This window comes from Gallinula chloropus, assembly GCF_964237585.1.
Source record: "Gallinula chloropus genome assembly, chromosome: 16".
Classification (NCBI taxonomy): Eukaryota; Metazoa; Chordata; class Aves; order Gruiformes; family Rallidae; genus Gallinula; species Gallinula chloropus.
The window spans coordinates 451,436-473,201 of record NC_140101.1 but is presented as its reverse complement, the minus strand read 5'-3'; the positions used below and the strand labels follow the sequence as shown (position 1 = coordinate 473,201).

General features: G+C 47.7%; 1 protein-coding gene across 1 annotated transcript in view; it reads right to left on the bottom strand.

Annotated features, from left to right (window-relative positions):
• CTNNBL1 (catenin beta like 1) overlaps positions 1–21,766 on the bottom strand; it is a 58,655-nt gene that overhangs the window by 15,086 nt on the left and 21,803 nt on the right. Inside the window, exons 8-11 of the mRNA XM_084271751.1 lie at positions 20,193–20,265; positions 19,862–19,920; positions 18,996–19,144; positions 12,907–13,088 (exon numbers count right to left, since the gene is read on the bottom strand). Of these exons, the coding sequence (XP_084127877.1) occupies positions 12,907–13,088; positions 18,996–19,144; positions 19,862–19,920; positions 20,193–20,265 (463 nt within the window). The remainder of the gene's footprint in view (positions 1–12,906; positions 13,089–18,995; positions 19,145–19,861; positions 19,921–20,192; positions 20,266–21,766) is intronic.

Here is a 21,766-nt window from a genome sequence, read left to right as displayed (position 1 = left end):
CTCTGCTCGACCACAGATGTCCCTCAGTGAGGACCACCAAAGGAGGTACTGAAGGACCACAAGGCATGCTTGCTTCTCCCCAGCTTCCCTCACCAACGCAGCACGCTGCCTCGCTGCTGCCAGCTGCTGCAACACACTGGGTTCAAGTGGTGTTCAAAACCACAGCTCCTGGCTCCTTGAGCAACAGAGAGCAACACGATCATCTCCAAAAGCACACTGTGTCACCTAGGGTGTCTTATGCTTCTTTAAGCCGCAGGGTTTGGCTGTACCACACTTGGGAGAGCTACAAAAGCACGTGCTTCCTGATCCTTGTTTCTTCAGCAGGATTCAGCAGTCTGAGGTGCAGTTTATAAACAGTGTAAGTATAAATTCATACCAGGTGCAAAACATTTTGAGTCAAGCTCTCAAGTTCCAACCCTCCTGCTCTGGCTCTTTTTCATGTTGCCACAAACAGCTTACAGGGAAAAAAGAACCCAACTCACCCCAGGAGACAGCACGAGCTGAGGGGAAGAGCCCAGGGAAGGCATCTGCCTTCCTCCTCTCATAGAAGTGCACACACGCTGCACCCCCATTATCACTCCTATACAGACACAGGAGAAGAGAAGATGCAAACCATTTACAAAAATGCATGCCAACACCAGGAGTGATGTTGGCAGCATCAAGGAGTAGAGGGTTTTAATATGGGGAAATAAAGCCACGCACAAAGGCGCAGAGCAAAGGAAAGCAGCACGAGTTTCTCCCCCTTGTCAAACCCTTTGGTATCGCTTCCTGCCAGCGGGTCTGTGTTCAGCACAGACCTGATGCTTTAGGTATCTCAATATATTCAAAACTAACTTCTCCAAGGTGCCCTCACTTTAATCTTGCTGATTGAGACTGATGAACAGTAACAGCCATGAACATTTCCTCACGCGGGGTGGTGGGGAGAGGAGCAGGGAGTGTGGAGACGTGTTGTTTTCAGAGAGGAGGATCCAATGCGCAGAGGAAAAGGATCCTCACCTTACTGCCATCAAACCCTTTTAACATGCATTTCCAGGGCGCTGCCTTGCCTGGAGCCACCAGCAGCCTGATCGATTGCGCCAGCGTACAAAGAACAAGCACCACCGAGGGGTCTGCAGGGAGCTCCTGCACTGCCAGCCAGCCTGGGCTCCTGCAGACAGGCAGAGCCACTCAGGCTGCTTGTCCAGGTTGTCTCTACCCTCTCCGGAGCACAGATTATCTGCATGCTACGTAAGGGCAGCAAACAGAAGAGGCTGTATGCACACACACACCCATTTCATTAGCTACTTATAAATGTAGCTTCCTTAGAAACAGATTTCTGCCTGAGGTGGTGTCAATTTTTCATGTACCAAAGAGATTGGGAGAGCTGCTGGCAGGAGGAGCAGAGGAGATAACAGGTTTATCGGGTGGCCAGCACCGTGCGGCTGCTCTGTCATCCCGACAGGATAACGGGGGTGAGGGATGGCTCTGGGCTGTCAGCACAGGCTCTGCCTGCACACACACAGCTACTCCACAGAAACAGACACCAAATTAAGTGTCTACCACAAAAATATTGCAAGAGCCTCCCAAGCCCTTGCAAGATCCTGTTTTCTTAGGGTGAAAAAAAGAGAGAAGAAAATGAAGACCTTTTTTTCCTTAGAACTCCAGCCCAGCAGCCACTCTGCTGTTTAAGGAAGAAGTCAGCATTCTGTACTTCACCTTATCTTTTTTTCCTCAAACCTTCTGCCTTTAGAAGTGTTTAGAAGTGTTGACACAGTATTTTAGTAGTAATATTCTCACCAGTGATATATCTTCACTGCTTTTTTTTTTCCAGCGCTCCCTTACTAGGAAATGTATTTTAGTCTCATTTTTGCTTCGGTGCTCATATACAGATATTTATCCATTTTATCAATAAAATCTTTAAAACTACTGAGAAGCCTAAAGAAGCTGACACAGGCTTTTTAAGAATGAGGTTATTCTTTCAACACATTGCTCCAGGAAAGGTTTAGTTGCTTGGTCAAAATGTTCAAGAACGGAATTGTATAGAAATATTTCTGAACTATCTAAACATTATTTTTTTAAAATCAGCTTCTTGGGGGAAAAAAAAAAAAAGCCCTAGTGTGTGTTTCATATCCCCCTTTTCCTGATAAAAATAATAATCACATTATTGTGCCATAATGAGACTCCCAGCCAAATAGACACCAGCACCCCTGTGGAAGGGCACCAGCCAAAATCAGGTGTTGTGACTCCCCTTGTCCAAAATCCAGATCTTGGGATATATGTTATATCCAGGGTCTTTGGAAGTACAGAGAGGCACCAGGAACAGACTGCACACCAATATGGTTAAAATCAATCAGTTCCCTTTATTCAAGCCGGCTGCTGTTTAAGTATCCTTCAGAGGAGATGTCCTAATGGCTTCCCACATAGTTAGGGGTCAGGAAAAGGAGGGGGGGAAAGGCCATCTACATAGTATCAGGTTTCTATCACCACAGCAGAATTTCTAAGTACAAAATTGCTCTATTACAGTTTCTTGTTCTCATGCTGTAGCTCCCTACCCGTGATTTACTTTGTCTCAATGTCCAGCAAGAGGCAAAGCTTTCCCATGGGTGCTTTCCGAGCAGGGCTGCGGCGAGACCCAGCTACGGCCTTGATCAGCCAGCCAAGTGCCCACAATTCCCTCTTTTTCTTTTTGCACAGGCAAAACAGCCCAAGTAAGGGCTGTATTAATCAGTTGTTTAAGCAATTGAACCAAACAAGGCACTATTATGAGCACAGACGATATTATCAGTAGGATGACAAATCCAGCCTTAATAACATCTCTGAACCAGCCAGCCAGACAACTATCTTCATATTTCAGCTTCATCACTTGTTGCCACAATAAATCAGTGCTCCTATGACTCGATTCTGAACGGTCTGATAAGTTCATACAACACATACCTTCAAAATCCTTACACCCATGCCCATGTGCCAAAGTCAGAAGTCAATAGCAGCTCTGTTTCGCAAGGTCGCATGTCCCACGCTACCTACAGCAGTAAGCAGGCCACTGAGCAAGAGAGGTAGCACTGGTTTGTTCACCCAGCCTTTTTAGGGTAGTTGTTAACGTTCTTGCAGTTTGCTATCTTGTTCTCAGACTTCTGCTCTTCTCAATTGTGCCTTAACATATTTTCAACCGACCCCCAGGCCTGATTTTATGGGAGTTGAGCCGTGTGGCAGTGAGTCTGGGTGGGCCACAGAACCCACTCCTCATACATTGCTCCAATTCCCCCTTCTTGCTTATGGACCAGCCAGATTTTTGCAAAGAGCATTATCCATCCTGCAAGAGAAACACTGTGACATGCATGGCAAAAATAACACTAAGGCAAAGAGAACTAACAAAAACACAAGCCCTTGTTTAACTAAAGCTAAAGCCATCCCATAAACGGAAACCCATACTGCAAAACATGGCAAGCTAAACACTGCTAATCAGCTACACACACTGCTCACACCAAAGTGACTAATTAGTAATTATAACAAGTTTTGATAAGCATATCTTATCACTGAACATTATTAGTTTACCTTTGATGTCTACAAGTTATTTGCACACTGGCTGCTGCCAACCATTTATTCTGGCTGGTTCATGACATGTTCACTCACTTCCAAACACCTTCTCACAACTCCCTCTCGGTCTGAGGCAGCCTGTGCCTCTGTCTTCAGGGCCACTACGTTTCGAGAGCGTGATTACCAAACACCTCTCAGCATGAGTAACTTCCCTGTTTCACGGGAATTCAAGGATCTTGTCAGGGCCTGTGTGCTCTGTGAGGAGAGCCAGGCCCCCAGCAGGCCTGCTGTCCTCATTGGCCATTTTTCCCTTTTAGCATCTGTGTTACCAAACCTGCTTGTAGAGGTCTCTGCAAGGGCCCTCTGCAGAAAGCTCAATAAGCACGGCAGTAAGAGCACAACAAGTACCATAACTACCAAATCCAATAATCCAAATTTGACCATTGCCAGCATCCATCCTGAAATTCCCCACTCATGAAACCAACTGGCCAATCGAGAATTCCCTTTTTCAGTTGTTTTGTTGTATCTTTTGTGTTTGCCCGTTGATTTCTGGATGCTCACAGGAGTCGACAGTGGGCAGCCAGACTCCTGCAGCACACACCTTTCAAAATTTTCACAGCCACGTGTGTGAGCCAGCAACACACATCAGCTGCTGCATGTCTTACCCATTCCACATCCGCAGCTAAGTGCCCTGATACCTCTGCTGTTGTATTTGTTTGCTGTGCCAATCAGGAGTGCAGATAACAGCAGCCTCACGTTTCCGAGCAGGCACCACCCACTGCAGTCTGTGCAGAAATCACCGTTTCCCTAATTTGAATTTACCATTAACACATCCATATTTCAAAGACTGTTAGACAGTTCAACATGTCCCACAGCAAAACTCAGTCCCCTGTGGCTGCACTTGGAACACCTGACTTCAGTTACTGGGATCAGGCTCCCCTCCTGGTTCATGCAGGTTTGATTCCTGCTGGATCCACAGCTTTATCCACTTGGCTCCCGTATCTGTAATGACACAGGCAGATCTCCTTCCCAAGTTAGTACCTGTAACTTCATTTCTTCCTAACACTGACTTTTTTTTTCCCTTTCTCTTTTTTTCCTTTTTCCCTTTTGTTCCTTTTCAAACCTCCTTTTAAACCTCCTGCATGTTTCACCATTGGAGGTCCCACACTGTCCTGTGGCAGACAAAGAGTTCCAAACATCCAGAGCCCTGTTTAATCGATCAGCTGGAGAGATCTCCTTCTCTCCCCTTTTTGTTTGTGAGGCAAAAACGCTTGAGAGTTTGATTCATATGTTCTACCACAGCTTTGCCTGTAGGCAAATGTGGTGTCCCTGTAACACAGGTAATGTCCCACAATTGGAAATAGGTTTGTGCTATATATCGTGGGCTGTTGGCCAGCTGGATTTCATGGGGTATCCCAGTGCTGCTGTAGCAGAGCACACGTGGTGTTGGATGTTTACTAGATTCCCCCATTTGTGCAGTAGCTCACCCTGCCACAAAACACAGGCATCTAACCCCTTGCACTGTTAACTCATGAATCAAACTTGCAATGCCCAAGTTTTTTCCCCACAATCAGTATCTCATTCATGTCATGATAAAAGATTAGGTCAGGATGCACTTTTCACACTGGAGCAAGTGCCCAGGTTGCATGAGCCTGGCACATGGTTGGTGAATTTTTTATGCCTCGTGGAAGCACTACCCACAAGGCACAGATGTAACTATGGCCTTGATCAGCCAGCCAAGTGCCCACAGTCAGGACACACCTTGGGGTAAAAGAAGTGCTGGGGGTAAGTGGCTGAAGACTCAAGGGAAAAATTCTTCACTGAAAGGGTTGTTGGGCACTGAACAGGCTGCCCAGCTCGTGGCTGAGTCACCAGCCTTGGATGTATTTAGAAGATGGGTAGATGAGGTGCTCAGGGTGGTGGTTTAGCAGAGGATGGGTGTGGTCAGAGGGGCTGCCTGTAGGGGAGGTTTCAGGCCAGGAAAAGCTTTCAGTCCTCACACCTTGCATATGGTTGGACTCGATCTCAAAGGTCTTTTCCAAGCTGGTGATCCTGTGAATCCATTATTTACTGGGTTAAAGCATCTACAGGAGTCATCAGAAGGGAGAGGCGTTGGCCTGGGAGCCAAGGATTCTGAGGATGGGGAGGACGTCCTCCCCCTCTCCCCATGGGCTGCACCCATCTCTCTCTCCCATAGGCAGAATTTTTCAAGCCCACAATCACAATATCTGCTTCTTTTTGGAAAATGATTAGTAGCTGGTGTTGTTGTCAGAAAGCAGCACCTGGAGGGGTGCAGCTTTGATCTCTGCTGACAGACAGAGGCCACAAGCTGCACATCGCCCTCAGGCAAGGCCTGGGGCAGCCTGCCCACCTCTGAGTGTTTTGGGAGATTCTACATAATCCTGCCAAGGCTCAGCCAAAGTCCACAGCACCTGCACACAGAGAGTCAAGGCCAGAGGCAGAAGTTGCTGCCTAGCCCCCCTCTCTAAGAACAAGTAAATGTGCTTCCTTTGAAAAGCAAACACCCAAAGGAGCACGTGCTTGGCACCACCACGGGCTCCTTCACAGCAGTAACACTGATCTGCTGGCAGCCTGGATGCATCAAGAACAACTTTTCTTTTATTTTCATACAAACATCCCAAAATCTCACACATTCATGGATGCAGGAGGACAGAGGCATCTCCCTGCAGCACAGCACTGTGCCAGCCACATCCCTGGCTCCACACAGCTCACTCAGCTGTACCACAGTCATCCTCAGGCCAGGCTCACCCCGGACTCACGGGAGCCCTTCCTCTCCCAGACAGGCACGAAGACTTCAGGATGCAAGCAGTGTTTAAAACACCCTAATTAGATCGATCTTGACTTGAGCTGCGGCGTGTTGGAATACAGATTAATCTATTCCATGGCTGGCACTGGCAGCTGCAGCAGCAGGAGGTCCTGTCAAATCAAGCTGTAACATTACACTCCTCTGCCTTTATTATCCACCCCACCCCCCTTTTTTTAACATTTCATTATAAGGGACATCTGCCTTGCAGGGGAGGAAGCTCAGGCACACTCCCTGCAACACTGGCGCAGATGAGGAAGGGGTGCAAGGGGACAGCAGCCATTAGTAGCTGAGCAGGGTATGCTGGTGAAGCCAGCAGAACATATTTAAGGGCCCTTTATCTTGTAAAGAACTCTTAAGGTGAACTGTGGTTTCAACTAGAAGCAGGAAAGTACCAGGAGAAAAAAGAAGCTGCCACTTTCAGAAACTTCTACCTTCCTGAGCACAAAACTGTTTTCAGCTCTGTTTGCTGGCAGACCCTGACAAAGCACATCCCCAGGACCAGCAGCTCCCCAGCTCCGGGAGGCAGGATGCTCACAGCAAGCGGCAGTGCCCCGCTGCCAGGACCACGGGAGCAGCCGTGCAGCCGCCTGGCACAACTCTGCAGCAGGAGTGCAGAGAGGTGACTTCTGGCTTCTCCTCCACACAGCTTCCAGATGCCTATGAAATGTATTCAGAGGTTTAGGGAGGGGATTGTGCCCCTGTACTGGGTACTGGGGAGGCTGCAGCTCAAGTGCTGGGTCCAGTTCTGGGCTCCTCACCACCAGAAGGACATGGAGGTCCTGGAGTGAGTCCCCTTCCCTGAGTATGTTTTAAAAAGGGTAGATGAGGTGCTCAGGGATCTGGTTTAACACAGGACAGGAACATTTGGATTCAATGCTCTTGAAGGTCTTTGCCAAACAGAGTTACAGGGTCACCAGGTTGGAAATGCAGCTTGTGAATTCAGGGAAGACTGACCACTCCTGCACCCACTCACGTCTCAGTTCATTACAGGGTTACAGGTGGAACCAGGGACATGCTATAGCACCTCACAAGCTTAGCTGCTCTTACATGCACTAATGCTCAGCATTTTTGAAGAGTAACCCACTCAAATATCCCAAAATATTCTGCCAAGAAAAATCTTATCTTAAAAAATCCTGACAACAGTGAGAAAAACTGGTTCTACTGATGGGTAAAGCAGGGCCTGGAAAAGCTCCACACAGCGCCCCTGCAGAGCTGGAATCCAAGCAGCGTGCTGAATGTAAACCAAAATTCTCTCTATCCACTGAGAAAGTTTATTTTTCTGATGCTCCTGTACCAGAGAATGCTAACTTTAATTGAGATAAATGTAACTCCCCACTCGGCACCATGGCTCATCCTCGTAACAGATGCCTGTCGCATTCTGGAGGGTTGATGGGAAAATAACAAATTGGCATAATAAAGTCCTGTTTAAACAGACTGATGCCTTCCCTGGGTATTCACTGCAGAAGACCACCACCTGAAAAATACTTTCTGCTGGCTGGCAGAGGGGTTTCCAGTTAATAAAGATACTCTTTATCAGGTCATTTTTCTGTCGCTGCCTGTTCACTTTCCCGTGCCCAGGGAACATTCATTCCAAGGGCTTTGCTGCCTTTCAGTCTCCATCACACAGGAGTAAGGGCAGATTTCCTAAGCGATGGGGTTTGCTGCTGTTGTTTTTCAGAGGAAGCGTGTAGCTGAGCATCTCCAGAAGAGGCTGCCTTATTGTTAGAGGGCAAGCAGGCAAAAAACCACAGCGACAGGAATTCTCATTTGGAAATTGGCTGAACTAATTCTAAGGTTATCAAATTAAGCATTCCTAAGTAAAACTGACATCCAAGGCAGGAGAAGGCATTTAAATGAAGATGAATTGGACAAACATCCTTTTATACTTCATTAGATTGTCCAAGTGAGCAAAACTAGACTGCAAATAGCTGTCCTGAGAAAAAGCAGGAGAACATACAGCCTATCGAGCAAGTTATGATTGCTTCACTGCCATCTCTCTAATTCAGCAGGAATTTAGGTGTTCTCCATTTTTAGCTGGCTGGGACTGTTCACATCCAGTGCTTGCTGCAGGAAGTCCAGCCCCCAGAGATCACACCCCCTTATGAACAGTGAAGCCAAGCTGAGCCTCAGCTCTGCAGCGGAAGCACAGGCACTGGCACAGCATCCCCCAAGCTGTCAGTCACAACACAAGCATTACCTCACATCTTACCCTGTGCAAAGAGCCACCCGGTGCTGATTCCCCTCACTCCCTGCCGTGGCACACACCAGACACCTCCCTCTGCTCCTCCAGCTCAGCCCCACCAAAGCCACAAGGCAGCCGGGCTCCTCTCAGGACACCCCTCAGAACACAGCACATCTCTCCATCTGTGAGGGATAACATAGTCCCCAGTCTCAGACTTCCCAAGGGCACATTTGCTTCACAATTTGGCCTTCACCTTTCTACCACTGCTCACTCTAGATAGGCTGTATGATACTACCATGTGTAACCTACCATACAACGAGCCACAGCCAGAGGCTATGGCCAAGCCACACTGTATCGTCCCTGTGCGCAGTCAGTGCTGTGTCTGACTCAGCACCCATCTGGACCAGCTTCTGGAGGGACCCCAGTCCTTACACCATTAAGATTACGGGGAGCAGCCAATCACAAAAACACACACAGAGCATCTGCTGGAATTAAATGTGTTGCTGTAGTAATGCTTGTCATTGATCCTCCACCTCCTACAGCCTGCCTCAGCCACCTTTCCATCTGCTCCACACACAACAGCCAGCAGCATCTCAGGAGGACCCAGCCAACACCATTCAAACCCACCACAAAACCCCATCCAAGAGACCCTATTCTCTACACCAACAGGCTGCTTCTCCTTGAGGCTGGCAAACCTGGCTGGATGCTCTCAAGTATTTTGACCTCACAGACGTAGGAGAACTCAAAAGCCATTTCTGTTTTCAGCTGCAAAATATTTGGTTTGAGTTGCTTCACTGCCTCAGAAAAAGGGAAATTGCTTCAAATGAGACTTTCCTCCCAAACCTGATCCCCTCAGAAGGGTGTCGTGGTCTCTACCAAGTCAGACAAAACTCACATGGAGATAACGTGTAGTCAGACACCACCAGCCCAATCTTCAGGCTCAGACCATCCAGAGACAGTTAAGAAACTCTCCCTTTCTTTTCTCCTAATTACACAGTGTCTATAAAGCATAAACATGTGCAGTTTGGATTTAAATTGTCCACGGGCTCCCGAGGGTAAAATGATTTTTAAACACTGACAGTGTTTCAAACGCAGCTAACCAGCACTGCCCCCTTCATGCCAGCATTAAAAACCAAAGAGAAATACATTGCAGAACAGTTATTTTTATCAAATTTAATTTGGATTATACATTTTGTAATAAACAAAAGCTTGCCAGGTCACAGGGAGGTTTCTTTCACTAGGGTGTTTCTGATTTTGTGGCAGTCAGAACATTGCCTTCAGGACAATAAAATAATCCATAAAAGAATGTTTATCTCCTATGTAAAAAGCAACATTACTGTAAAATAAAGAGAAGTGTTTTCCTACCACCATCAGGCACATAGGAAGGATTTTGTGCTCTAAAGATGGAGCAGTGGATGCCCAATGAGAAGAGTGTCTCAGCAGCCAACTGCTACAGCATCCTCCAGCCCAGCTGCTGCTGGTACCCACAGCCCGGCAGCACTTCTGCAGCGGCAGACAGAGGGACACCCAGGACAGACGGAGCAGGTTGAGTCTCAGCAGTTTGGTACCTGACCCAGTGCTGAAGCACTTGACCAGGGCTGTCCTTTAAGCAGTTGTAATTAGGCTCTGGGGTTAATAGCCCATTAGTAATGTCCCGGTTTGCAGCACAGCAGCTGTCCCCAGGCAGCCCCAGTGGCACCGCAGCTCCTCAGGACTGGTCTATAATAACCACTGGTGCCTCAGCCACCAAGCAACCCCAGTGAATCCTTTATGGAGCACCTTCCTCCACCTGACATGGCAGAAGAGGATCATCCCAATTCCTAGTTCAGTTCTATTTTTCCCAACAGCCTGAAGGCAGGATGAAGCTTTTACAAGAGAGGATGACAAGAGAGGACTGAATGCTCACAGTCTTTTTGATAAACAAAGAGGGACACAGCATGTTCCCACCAGCAGCACAGCACAGAAGGCATCAAGTCTCAACCTGCATTCCTTTAAATTCCAATTCCTTTCAAGCCAGCAGGCACCAAGGAGCCGTGGCAGTATTCCTGCTCACAGGAGCTGACCATCAACCAGCAGTGCCCCCAAGCACAGAGTAATTACTGGATTGCTAGTGCAACATTTGGCAAAGTAAAAACATATACTACACTGCTTATGCACATGTCAGGACAATGGCTGTGACAGGCTCCAGGGGAACCCTGCGCAACATCTCAATTAACTCCCATCGTTAGAAATTCAGGAACTCACCTGCCCAGCGATGCAAAACAGAGAAAATTGGACCTACCACCACAGAGTTTTAGGGAGAGTTTATTTTAATAAAACTGATTTCTGGACTCATCTTAATGTCCTCCTCCTGTCCTGAATATTGATGAGCCAGAGGTGCGACACGCAGACTGTTTGCAGGGATCACTCCATTTTCCTGAGGGCAGATTTACTTTTCCCCCATCACAGCAATAGGTAGGAACTGACCCCTTTAGGGCTTTGCAGACAGCTACCTAATCCTCACAGTAGCCAAGATCACACACAGATGTCATCTGCAGCCTCAAGATGAAGCAGATGAGACAGAGATTAACTCGCTTTCCCAAACTGAAAAAATTAAAGTCAGTGACAGGAGCCACAGACCCAGATCCCTCCACTCACAAGCTCGTACATAGCTTGAGCTTCCTCTCAGTAAGAAGAATTAAATAACCTTATTTTCATACTGCAAATGAAGATTTCAAAACATCCCCTAAATCCATCATCTAAGTGCAACTGCAGCCTGCAATTTTATTACATAAAGCCCAGAACACACAGAGTGTTTCTGCCTCACCTTTATCTACCCCAGACAAGCAACACAACACAAGACAGATAAGGCAGCCAGAATTGGCAGCCTGGGCATGAATCGTTACTACTGCTAAGCTCCTTCCCTCCACCCCTGCCAGGACAGCAGCCACTGTCCCCAGGAAGGGCCAGAAGAACCAGATGCCAACTGAGCTGCCCCCAGCTTGGCAGCTCTTCCAGCTGCTCAGTCCCAGCAAGCATCACAGCCCCAGTCTGGAGGAGACAGCATCTCCCCACCTTCGTTTTGGAGAACATCTGCTTGCACCAGAGTTGAGGACAGTACAGAAGCATGGCTTTTGGGTTTAGAGCTCTCATTTTTTTGCTGTCTCATTTTCCATTTGCTGCAGGAGTGAAGGATGGACACCAGGCAAACTACAACCCACTCCCACCTCTTCTGCTTTTGACAATATCCACCCTTTAGAGAACTGAGATGAGTAATGAACTGGCACAAAACCTCAAGCACCACTGGCAGTATTTAAAGTTTCTTCCAAGACACAGTCAATTATCAACAAAATGGAAAAAGCAATGTTACCAGACACAGGAGGGGCTGACCCCAGACTCAGTTCAGCATAAGGTCCTGCAGTAATACTCCCCTGCAGATTTTTGGTAAAGCTGAGTTTTCCAGGGAAGAGAGGAAAAAAAAATAGAAAAACTACAAAAAAAAGGCAACTTCAAAAGCATGCAGTTTATTTCTGCAATGCCTGATGTTCATCGAGTCACACTTCAGTGCTCAGAGCCATGAAAACACTGCTTTTGAGGTGACATTTGTAGTTGCCTCATTACTCTTTTCAAAAGAGTTTTGCATCAAAGAGTCAGAGCTTCAAACAACAGACCCTACAGGAGTAAAATAACTTATTAACAGCACATGAAATGGAATTGCCAGGAACTGCTGATACCAAAACAAGCAGGGCAAGTGTGTCATGAAGAGCTAGCTTGCAACAGGGAGCAGGCAGGCTGCCTGGACCTGAAAGCTGCAGGAGGAGCTGTGAAAAGACTCCCTGATGTGCCATCCCCTCCTCATCACAGGTACTTTTCAGACATTTGCCTTCCTGTCTTGGTTTTTGGCTGGGATAGAGTTAAATTTTCTTCCTAGCAGCTGGCATAGTGCTGTGGTTTGGATTTAGGATGACAATATTTCAGTTGTTGCCAAGCAGTTAAGGACTTTACAGCTTCTCAACACCACCACCACCACCACCCAACTAGAAGGCTGAAACACCCCAGAAGCTGGCAGTGGACACAGCCAGGACAGCTGACCCCAACTGCCCAGAGGGATATTCCATGCAGTATGACATCACGCTTCATGGATCACCAGGGGAGTGAGCTGGGAGGTGCTCAGCTCAGGAACTGGTTGAGCATCAGTTCCAGGTGAGGAGTAACTGTGCTGAGCATCCCTTGTTTTGTATCTTCTTTTTCTGTCCTATCAAGTTGCCTTTACCTTTTGAATTCTCTCCCCCATCCCACTGCAGGGGTGGGGAGTGAGCCCAGGGCTGTGGGGCTCTGGCCAGGTTAAACCACGACACCTGCACTCACCTGCTCCATGACCAGGAGGATCCAGCAGCACACCTACCTTCATGCTCTTTTTCAGTTGTTCCCACTTTCTTTATCTTCTTGGGTGATTTCATGAAGAGTGGAAAGATGGTCCTCAGGCCAAGGATGTCAACAAACTTGTGGCAGTTGTCTGTGCCCTCGGGCCCGATCATGGCGTGGTCCAGCACCTTCAGGGCGCTGCTGCGGGAGATCTTCTTCTCTCTGGGAGGAAAGAAGCTGCAAGTTAAACTTTCCATGGACATGAGGAGCTTTGGACCACACTGCTTGAAACAGACACAATGAAAAGGGAAATGAACGTGGGAAAGGAAGGAATGAAGGGTCTGTGCATAAGCTCTAAGCAAGATTTTCTTTAAGAAGCTAAAACATTACAGCAACAAACCTCTTTTCAAACTGTGGCTGAGAATATTCTCTTGGTTATTTCATTTTAATGTCTTTTATTTCTTTTTCTTCTCTATTTTATTTTTATTTCAATTTCATCTATTTTTTATGCTTGCTTGGTTGGGGTTTTCTTATTATTTCCTGGCTATTAAAGATGTTATTTCATTGCCACCTGACAAACACCAGCACGGAACGGCAGGGGAGACTGGGATGGGGACATAAGGCACATACTGGCACACCAAGAAGATCAGGATCTAGATCCAGCAATAATTCAGTTTAATAAAGGAGTAAGTTCAGTAAGTGTAGCTTGGTGGACAGCTATAATGAAGAAGACTCCAGCTCTAGGGATCAGGTTTGGACAGAGGCAGATGCAGACTCTGGGCAGTGCAGTTCTAATGTGAGTTCACAGTGCTGGTGCCTCACACCCAAAGCACACAGATGGTCCCAAAATGATCCCTGAAAGCTCTGTGCCTCTCAACCAAAACCAGAAGAATTTAACACTCCTCCAGGGGAAGATTTTTTAAATCTTGTGAAAGGTGACCTGAACCCAGTCCCTACCACAGCCCATAAACCAACAGACCCAGTAAACATCAGTGGGGCTCACGTGAGCTGAGGAGGGAGGCCCTCAGCATCCCCAAAGGCCAGGCCAGCAGGACATTCCCTCAGGGACAGGACAGCCACAAGCCCCACCACCATCTACCTCCAGTGCCTGGCAGTCCCCTCTGGATTTCTCTACAATAACTTATTCTCTAACACACACACAGCTACAGGCTCACAGGAAGATAAATCCTGCAGGAACACACCACCCCTGGAGTGACAAGAGAGCAATTCTCTTCTGCCACACACGAGCTGCTCTGCACTGCCCTGAGGTGCTCAGGTATTATTGTGGACCTGGAAGAGGCTGAGGGACTTGGAGCCTAGAGAAGGCTGAGGGGGGAATCTTATAAACACTTACAAATACCTGAGGGGTGGGTGTCAGGAGGATGGGGTCAGTCTTTCGTCAGTGGGGTGCAGGGACAGGACAAGAGGCAATGGGCATAAACTTGAGTATGGGAAGACCCACCTAAACATGAGGAGGAACCTCCTTACTGTGAGAGTGACAGAGCCCTGGGCCAGGCTACCCAGAGAGGTTGTGGAGTCTCCTTCTCTGGAGACACTCAAACCCACCTGGGCACTGTCCTGTGCAGCCTGCTCAACGGGACCCTGCTCTGGCAGGGGGTTGGACTGGATGATCTCCAGAGGTCCCTGCCAGCCCCAATCATTCTGTGACTGCGAATAGAGGTCTGTAAAGACCAAAGCACTGAGGCAGTGCAGCCCCCCTCCTGTTTCCCCCCAGGGAGGGAGCAGCACCCAACACTTCCCTTGCAGACACCTACCAAACCAAGCCCACCTGCAAACAGCACATGCTGAGCCTCACATCCATCAGCAGGATCATCCTGTCCAGGGCTTCCCACCACATGCAGCTGGGATCTGGTGCAGCAGCGAGTTCTACCCACAAGCAAGCAGCTCAACACCCCCACCTCCCCTCTACAGGGAGCTGGAAATAAAGTACTTCTTAGGGCAGACAATGTAAGAAATATTTGCAGGGGAAGTAATTGCATATTGATCAGCATTTAGGAAGGTTGCACAGAGCTGATCTCTGGAATATTCATTGGGTTTAAGTTCAGGCTTTTAGAGATCAATAGCTGCTTGACTGGACTGTCTAGAGTTGATTTTATTTGAAATATTTATTCTGCTGGAGGGCAAGCAGTTTATCTTAGTCTCATCTGTGCTTATTGAGGTAACTTTTAGCTGAGCACTAATTCAAAGACAAGCAGACGTGAGTCTCACCAAGCAGGGAGTGACCTCAGCCTTCAAAGGGAACTCTGAACTACAACTTTATTTGCTAACCACTGTTTTCTTCCTTTTGATTCCTTTCCATCCAAGAGAACTCTTTTGGTACAATTATTCTATACAACAGAAGAAGAGGTGCTAACATTATTTGGACTTTCCACAATTAGGGTAACACAATCTCTCACTTTCCACAATACAGAAGCTGAACACCCTATTTCCCAGAAAGCTCTGCATAAAATAACTCTGTTTAATTAACCAGGTGATTGAGTAAGAGAGACAGTCTAAGTTTCCACGGGGTCATTAGGAACAGCAGGACAAGAAAACATAAAGGGATTTTAATAATCAGAAAAATACAGCCTGAAGCAGCTACAGTCAGGCTCTGGAAGCCATACAGTCGTCTGTTTTCTCCTTGGTTTTGCAGCCCAGGAGCAAAGGTTATTCTGAGGGTCAGGAAAAGCCACTGAACAGCTGCTGAGTGGATCACGTTGCCCATGGGATGCACGTTTCCATGAGCTCCCTTTGCTGCACTTGTCCCTGTGCACACAGGGTTAATGGCTGGGAAAGCCACATGTCATTTCTCCTGTGCAGCAGAGAATCTTCCTTGACACGTCCCCTGGGACGGGAGCGGCTGCGTCTCCTCCAAACCCTAACACAATTCTACAGCAAAAGCAATAAGCTCCCTGTCAGGATCTGCAAGGGATCTGACATTACAAGCCTGTTTTTGTCTCTTTTGGCTTTGTGAGGTAAACTGCATTTAGGTTACCAAGGACTGTGTGCTACAAGTGCTTCCTGACCTAAAAAGATACAAAAGAATTTAATTCTATGTGACATTTATAAACTTTTCACTGGTGGCTTCCACCTTGATAAACTATCTCATTTTGATACAGACATTCTGTAACATAAACCAGCCTCTGTTGCTGCAGAGATGCAAATCAAGTAATTGTATATGTACCCACATTCTCACTCTACTTCAAACTCCCATCTTCCTTTCTGCTGCCACAGGCTCCATCCTTCTCAATCTGCTCTTCTCCCAGGCCCCTCTGCTCACCCCCCACATACCTGCCCTGTGGAACTCCACTCCCAACTGCAAGATCCCCCCTCAACACCACAAGTCCAAGACAACACCAAATCCAGCACAGGGGTTGCTATGGACCCACACACAGAGCACATCGTGTTCATTTTGAGGGGTCACCACTGTCCCCCAAACCAGAAGTTCACACAAAAGGGCCTCTTCAGCTGTCAGTCATGTGGTTTAAGGCTCAGCATAACACAAAGCAGTCCCATTTTCATTCCTGTCTACAGGAATCTCTGGAGCATCTTACCTGCTCAGCTGCAGATGCTGTGCTCCTCCGTGGGTCTGTGTGCATGACCATTATTAACAGACCAGCTTGGCTGGATGTATGGGGTAGATGCAGGAGACACAGGATGCTGTGTTCTCTCAGACAGTAATGGAGATTCAAGCCTGATAACTTTATTCTCACACAGCTTATCTATCTCACATCATGTCAATAAACTTTCAACTTTGCTTATTTGTCCTTTCATCTGCACAGACCATGGTGCAATGATTAACCACTTCCAAAGTAAAACCAGAAGACAACAGATCTCTCTCCCCCAGCCTCCAGAGGAGACCCACAGGAGAGAAAAATCCTCCGCCCTGTTTGTGGGCGAGGTGGTCAATCACAGCCCAATGGCATCTCTATTATTTGTTGTTTATCATGGAGGTATCAAGAGGATACAGAAGGGCAATACTGCTGTGCAGCTCTCCAGATCACAACTGTCCAGGTTCACTCTGTCCTTACGATGCCAGTCTGTGCACTAAGAAAAACTGAGCACCTGCAACAGCTTTTAAGCACATGCAAGAGAAATCCTAATGCTAACAGAGGTTAACAGAATTAATAGCCAGTTAATAACTTCCAGATATTAAAATATAAAACCCCCAAAGCAAGAGAACACCAAAACCCTGCAGTGTCAGTTCTGGCACTTTGCTTTGTCTGGTGGCTTCAGAGCTCTTATATTCCTCACCAAAGCACCAAGTCCAACAGAGCTTTATAGCTGCAATCACACCATGACCTGCCAAAGCAACCCCCTACAGCAGCAGCTGAGCTGCCCAATCTCCTCCTAAAGTCCACCTTCTCCCAGCATCAGTTTCCTAATCCACATCATCACAAACCAGTGCTCTTACCTTCATCTCCTGTGCCCTTCACAGGGCACTGGACTCATCATATAGTTACTCAGGAGTATGAGAATGAACGATCAGTACCACTGATTTCACGTGTTCCCAGTTACCTGTGTCAGTCCTGAAGGTTTGCTCCTCAGGAGTACTAAGACAAAGCTGGGCACAGAACGAGCCGACGCGCAGCAGCGCGGGCAGGGCAACGCACTGAGAAAGGGGCTGGCAGCTCTTCAGAAGAACAGCAACATGGATCAGCAGTTAGGGGACCAGTTTAATGCTTTCAACTCTAGTCTGAAGATGAGACTAGAAGAAGTTTACACCCTCTGTCCAGCTAGGTGCTGCTTTCTCAAAATGAGATTGGCAGTGCAGGAAGGGTCAGGGCCAGAAGGGAGCTATTTGGGGCCAAGGTTTGGTCAACTATCAACTCACAGTATCACTCCAACAGCCAGATGAGCAGAATTTCACCTTCTCTACTTATCTGAGCTATTAGTTTAAAAATCCCCACAACTATCACTACAGGTCACATTTATGGGCAGTAGTGATGTAAGCTTCTAGAAGATATTCCATGAATGATTACTTTTTCCATTGTCACTTTCCCAACCCCATTCAGAGCGTAGAATAAGTTAGGACACTAAGCATAGAAAGATTAAGGTCTTGGAAACCCCTTCCATTAGAGGTAGCTGCTGCTGCAGGCAAGTCGTGCTTTGTCCCTCCTAACCCCTTCACAGCTACTAGGAGTAAGGAAAAAAGCACACAGGGAAAATATTTTCCTTGCCATAATTTTCCAGCTGGGGTCTGATACAGAGAGTGGTGAACAGTAGAGCCCAAAAATGAGTAAAAACCTATTAAAAATCCAAACACCGAGTCCCACCCCCATGGCACAAGAGCTCCAAGTAATTAGTTCTGCAAGGCTTAGTACTCGAGGCAGAGGGAGGCTTCCCTCTTGCTCTTAGTTTCGGAGCCTTTCTTTAATTAGCCTCAAGAAAACCCAGCGTTCCGATTTGAATAATCCACGTCTGGTTATTTATGCAGCTCCCTGCTGCTGCACAGTGCCCAGCCATGTGCCTCAGGATACATCATCTCTTGCTAACCAGGCACCACACGCAGCCAGCACGCCAGGGACAGCCAGACAGAGCCCTGCCGAGCCCAGTCCAGAGGTCTGGAGGAAACCAGTCAGCTCAGAAGGCACCATTCACTGCTGGGATAGGAAGTAAAAGGGAAGAGAGACCAGAGAAGCCCTGGAGACTCAAGGTGTGACAAACCACATCAGCAGGAATGTGTACTCCTGCTCATTCCACAACAGCAAGTTTTGTATCAAGATCCACAGACATTCCCAGCCCAGAGGACACACACTACAGTGAAGCTGCAACTGCACAACAGCAGGAAAAACGTTTTCCCCAGAGGCATCCAAAAGGTCTCTCACCCTCACAGGGATCTTTTAAATCCTACAGCATTGTCTCATCCAGGGTCTGCCACACAGGCCTGCGCTGTTACTTTCCAGCAGCTATTGTAGTAACCCCAGTTCTTAGGAAACAAAAGCTGAAGACAAAGAGTGGAGCTTATCTGCCTGGGAAGATTTAACTTACATGCTGGAAAATAATCCAAACAAAACCAGGAGCCAACAAATCCACTAACTGAGAAATTTTCTAAACAGAAAACCACAAGTGTGTGGCCAGAAGGTGGCTGGGACAGCAAGAGCAGGCAAATCAGAGTGATCTGGGTACCTGAGCATGAGATTCATCAGCTGCAGGCCCTCGCCTTTCAGGAAGCGGTCCCGGTTGGAACTGAGCATTAGGCAGGAGCAAAGGGAATCAAACAGGTTCTCCATCATTTCCTGTTCTTCTGCTGTACTGGGGTTGTGTCGTTTAAACACCTGCAGGACAAAGAAATCAGAATTACCCCAAAAGGGAGGGCTCTGTTTCATCTACACATGAGTGTTTGATATCACAAGCCTCTGGTGTCTGATGTGCATAAGCTGCAGCCCCACACACCACTGGTGCATTCCCCCTTGTAACTCTGCTGCCCTTCTTACTGTCCTGACTGTAGACCAACAGCCCTGCAGCTGGAAGACCACGTGGCCCCCAGAAGTAAAGGGGAATTCACTGGTTGTTCAATTCACAACAGTATGTGGGTAAGCTTGATACCAGAGAACACCCAGGCACAGCACACCCCAGGGGTCTGCTCTGCAACACCCTAACCTACAGACAGCACTGCCCTGAGAAGTCTGAGTCATCTACAAGGGTATTACCTTCACCCACTCAAATGTAGGCACAAGGCAGCCCAGTGCTTGAAGCAGAGAACGCTAAACCTGGCCAAATTCTAACCCTGCCTGTCTTCAACTGGCCATGTCGTTATAACATCATAATCTGACTTCTGTGTACCTCTACCTGAGCATGGCAAACCAGGGATTAACCTCACTTTCCAGGGACGATATGGTTGTGTGGAACTGTGCCCCCACCACATGTAAAGCCCTGCTACACTTCAGGATCTCAGACTGCTAGGACAGTGCTACACCCAGAATCCATCCTACCTCCTCACACCCAGCCCCTGAGTCTCCTGACATTAGAGAGGGTGTATGTGAATTACTCACAGATAACTGCTGAAGCAGCACATCGATCCCATCCAGCTCCCCGAGCAATTCTCTGTTGTCTAGACGGAGGTGGGGGGGAGGGGGAAGAGAGAGAAAAAATGAAGCTAACTGTCAGATTTTACAGCCATCTAACACTGATACATCAGCCAGCAGAATCAATACGGCTTGACAGAGTACAAAAGCTGCAGAGAAAGAGAGGGCGCATGCGTGTGAGAGAGCACAGGCAGAGAGAGCACACAGGGCAAGGGGAGCTGAAGGCAGAGAGGGCTGTTGTGATCTGAGAGGAGCCCGGGTCCTGCCCTGCAGTACCGACACCAGAAGCACGTCTCACCATCGTTATTCTGGAGCAAAATAGCCAGCACCTCACTGCAGTACAGCTTGTTGGCATCGAAAGGCATCTTAGCCTGGGGAAGGAGGAAGAGGAGACTCGTCAGGGCACGGCTCTGCGTTTCACTGGGCTGAGAACACCTTCATCAAACCTCCCAACCTACCAGCAACACAAACCACAACACAGCAGCAATGTCACAGCATGCCTCAGTGACAGAAGAGCAGTAACGCTCTGATTCAGGGGTGGTGGGATGTGTTTATGCTCGTGCACTTATGCTCTACACTTGTGTGTGGAAATTCAGCTCTGATCCTTCAGGCTGCTGTACCTCAGTAGGTTTTACCAAGCTGGCTCAAAACCCCTGAGGACAGTCCCCAGTAGTTGCAACGTGGAATCCTTTTCCTGTGACAGTTTCCATGACATTACATGAGTGCATGGGCCTTCTCCCTGGTGTGAGAGCCTGCCCCTGTCACCAAGAGCAGGATTTCAGCAAATACATCACAGTAACATTAAATGGTGACAGCTGGAGTTTTGTACAAGGACGCCAATGTCAGAAGTACAAGATGGGTGTAGCCTGCACACTCACACAACTTTCATTCCATATGTTCCCTCCACACTCAAATATATTGAAAAAAATTGGTGACAACACCAAAATACTGAATTTGAAGAAAAAAATGAATCCCTGGAGTGGGATTCTGAACAGGATCCAGTGGTTTTGCACAGTGCCAAAACTGCTTCATCTACAGAAACAGATACAAACATTAACCCATCAAATAACCCAAACTGCTTTACTGAAGGAATCCATGAAACACACAAAATCATTTTTGAAATCCCCATCAGTTGCCAGCTATTTGTATTCCACTGCTCAAGAGGGAGCAAAATAAAAGCAAGCAGTAAGTGCCAGGCTTAAAACAGACCATTCATCACCCACGATTTTTTTCCCCAAGCACATGAGCACCTGCAGCTTGATGGAGTGAACCTGCCTGGGCAAGGCCAGCAAGGGCCAGTTACCCCACCTGTACCACAGAAGAGGTCACAAGACACAAGCACTGAGCAACACAGGAGCATGAAAAGCAGGAAGAGCCCCAAAGCCACAAAATTAAATGCATTAAATACAGCTTTTTCCCCTCCAAACGACACCCAGCTGCTCTGCAGAGGATGCTGTTTACAGCAGCCAGGTTGACCCTTCCCAGCCATCAGTGGCACGAGATGGGGAGGGTGGCAAGTGCTCGGTGCTGGCTCCTATCACAGTGCACACCGACTGCTGTCCAACAGAAAGTGTGAGGAAGTCACTCTGTTCTCTCAAGGCTGCACATGACATCATCACACCCTGCTTCTGTTTGGAGTAGGGAGCTATTAAGCTCTCCATCTGAGCTTTCTGAGGTGGCTCAGACAGCCAGAATACAATTACGCAACCTGAAGTGTGGTTGGAAAATAGAAATTCATTCTGTGCTGTGTGCCAGATGTCCTTCCCAACGCCCAGGCAGAGCCCTGATTTCAAAACTCATCCCACAGACATCCTGCAGCAGCACAATGCTCTGCTCAGACCCTGGTTTAATCCTAAACACGTCTGTCAGGCA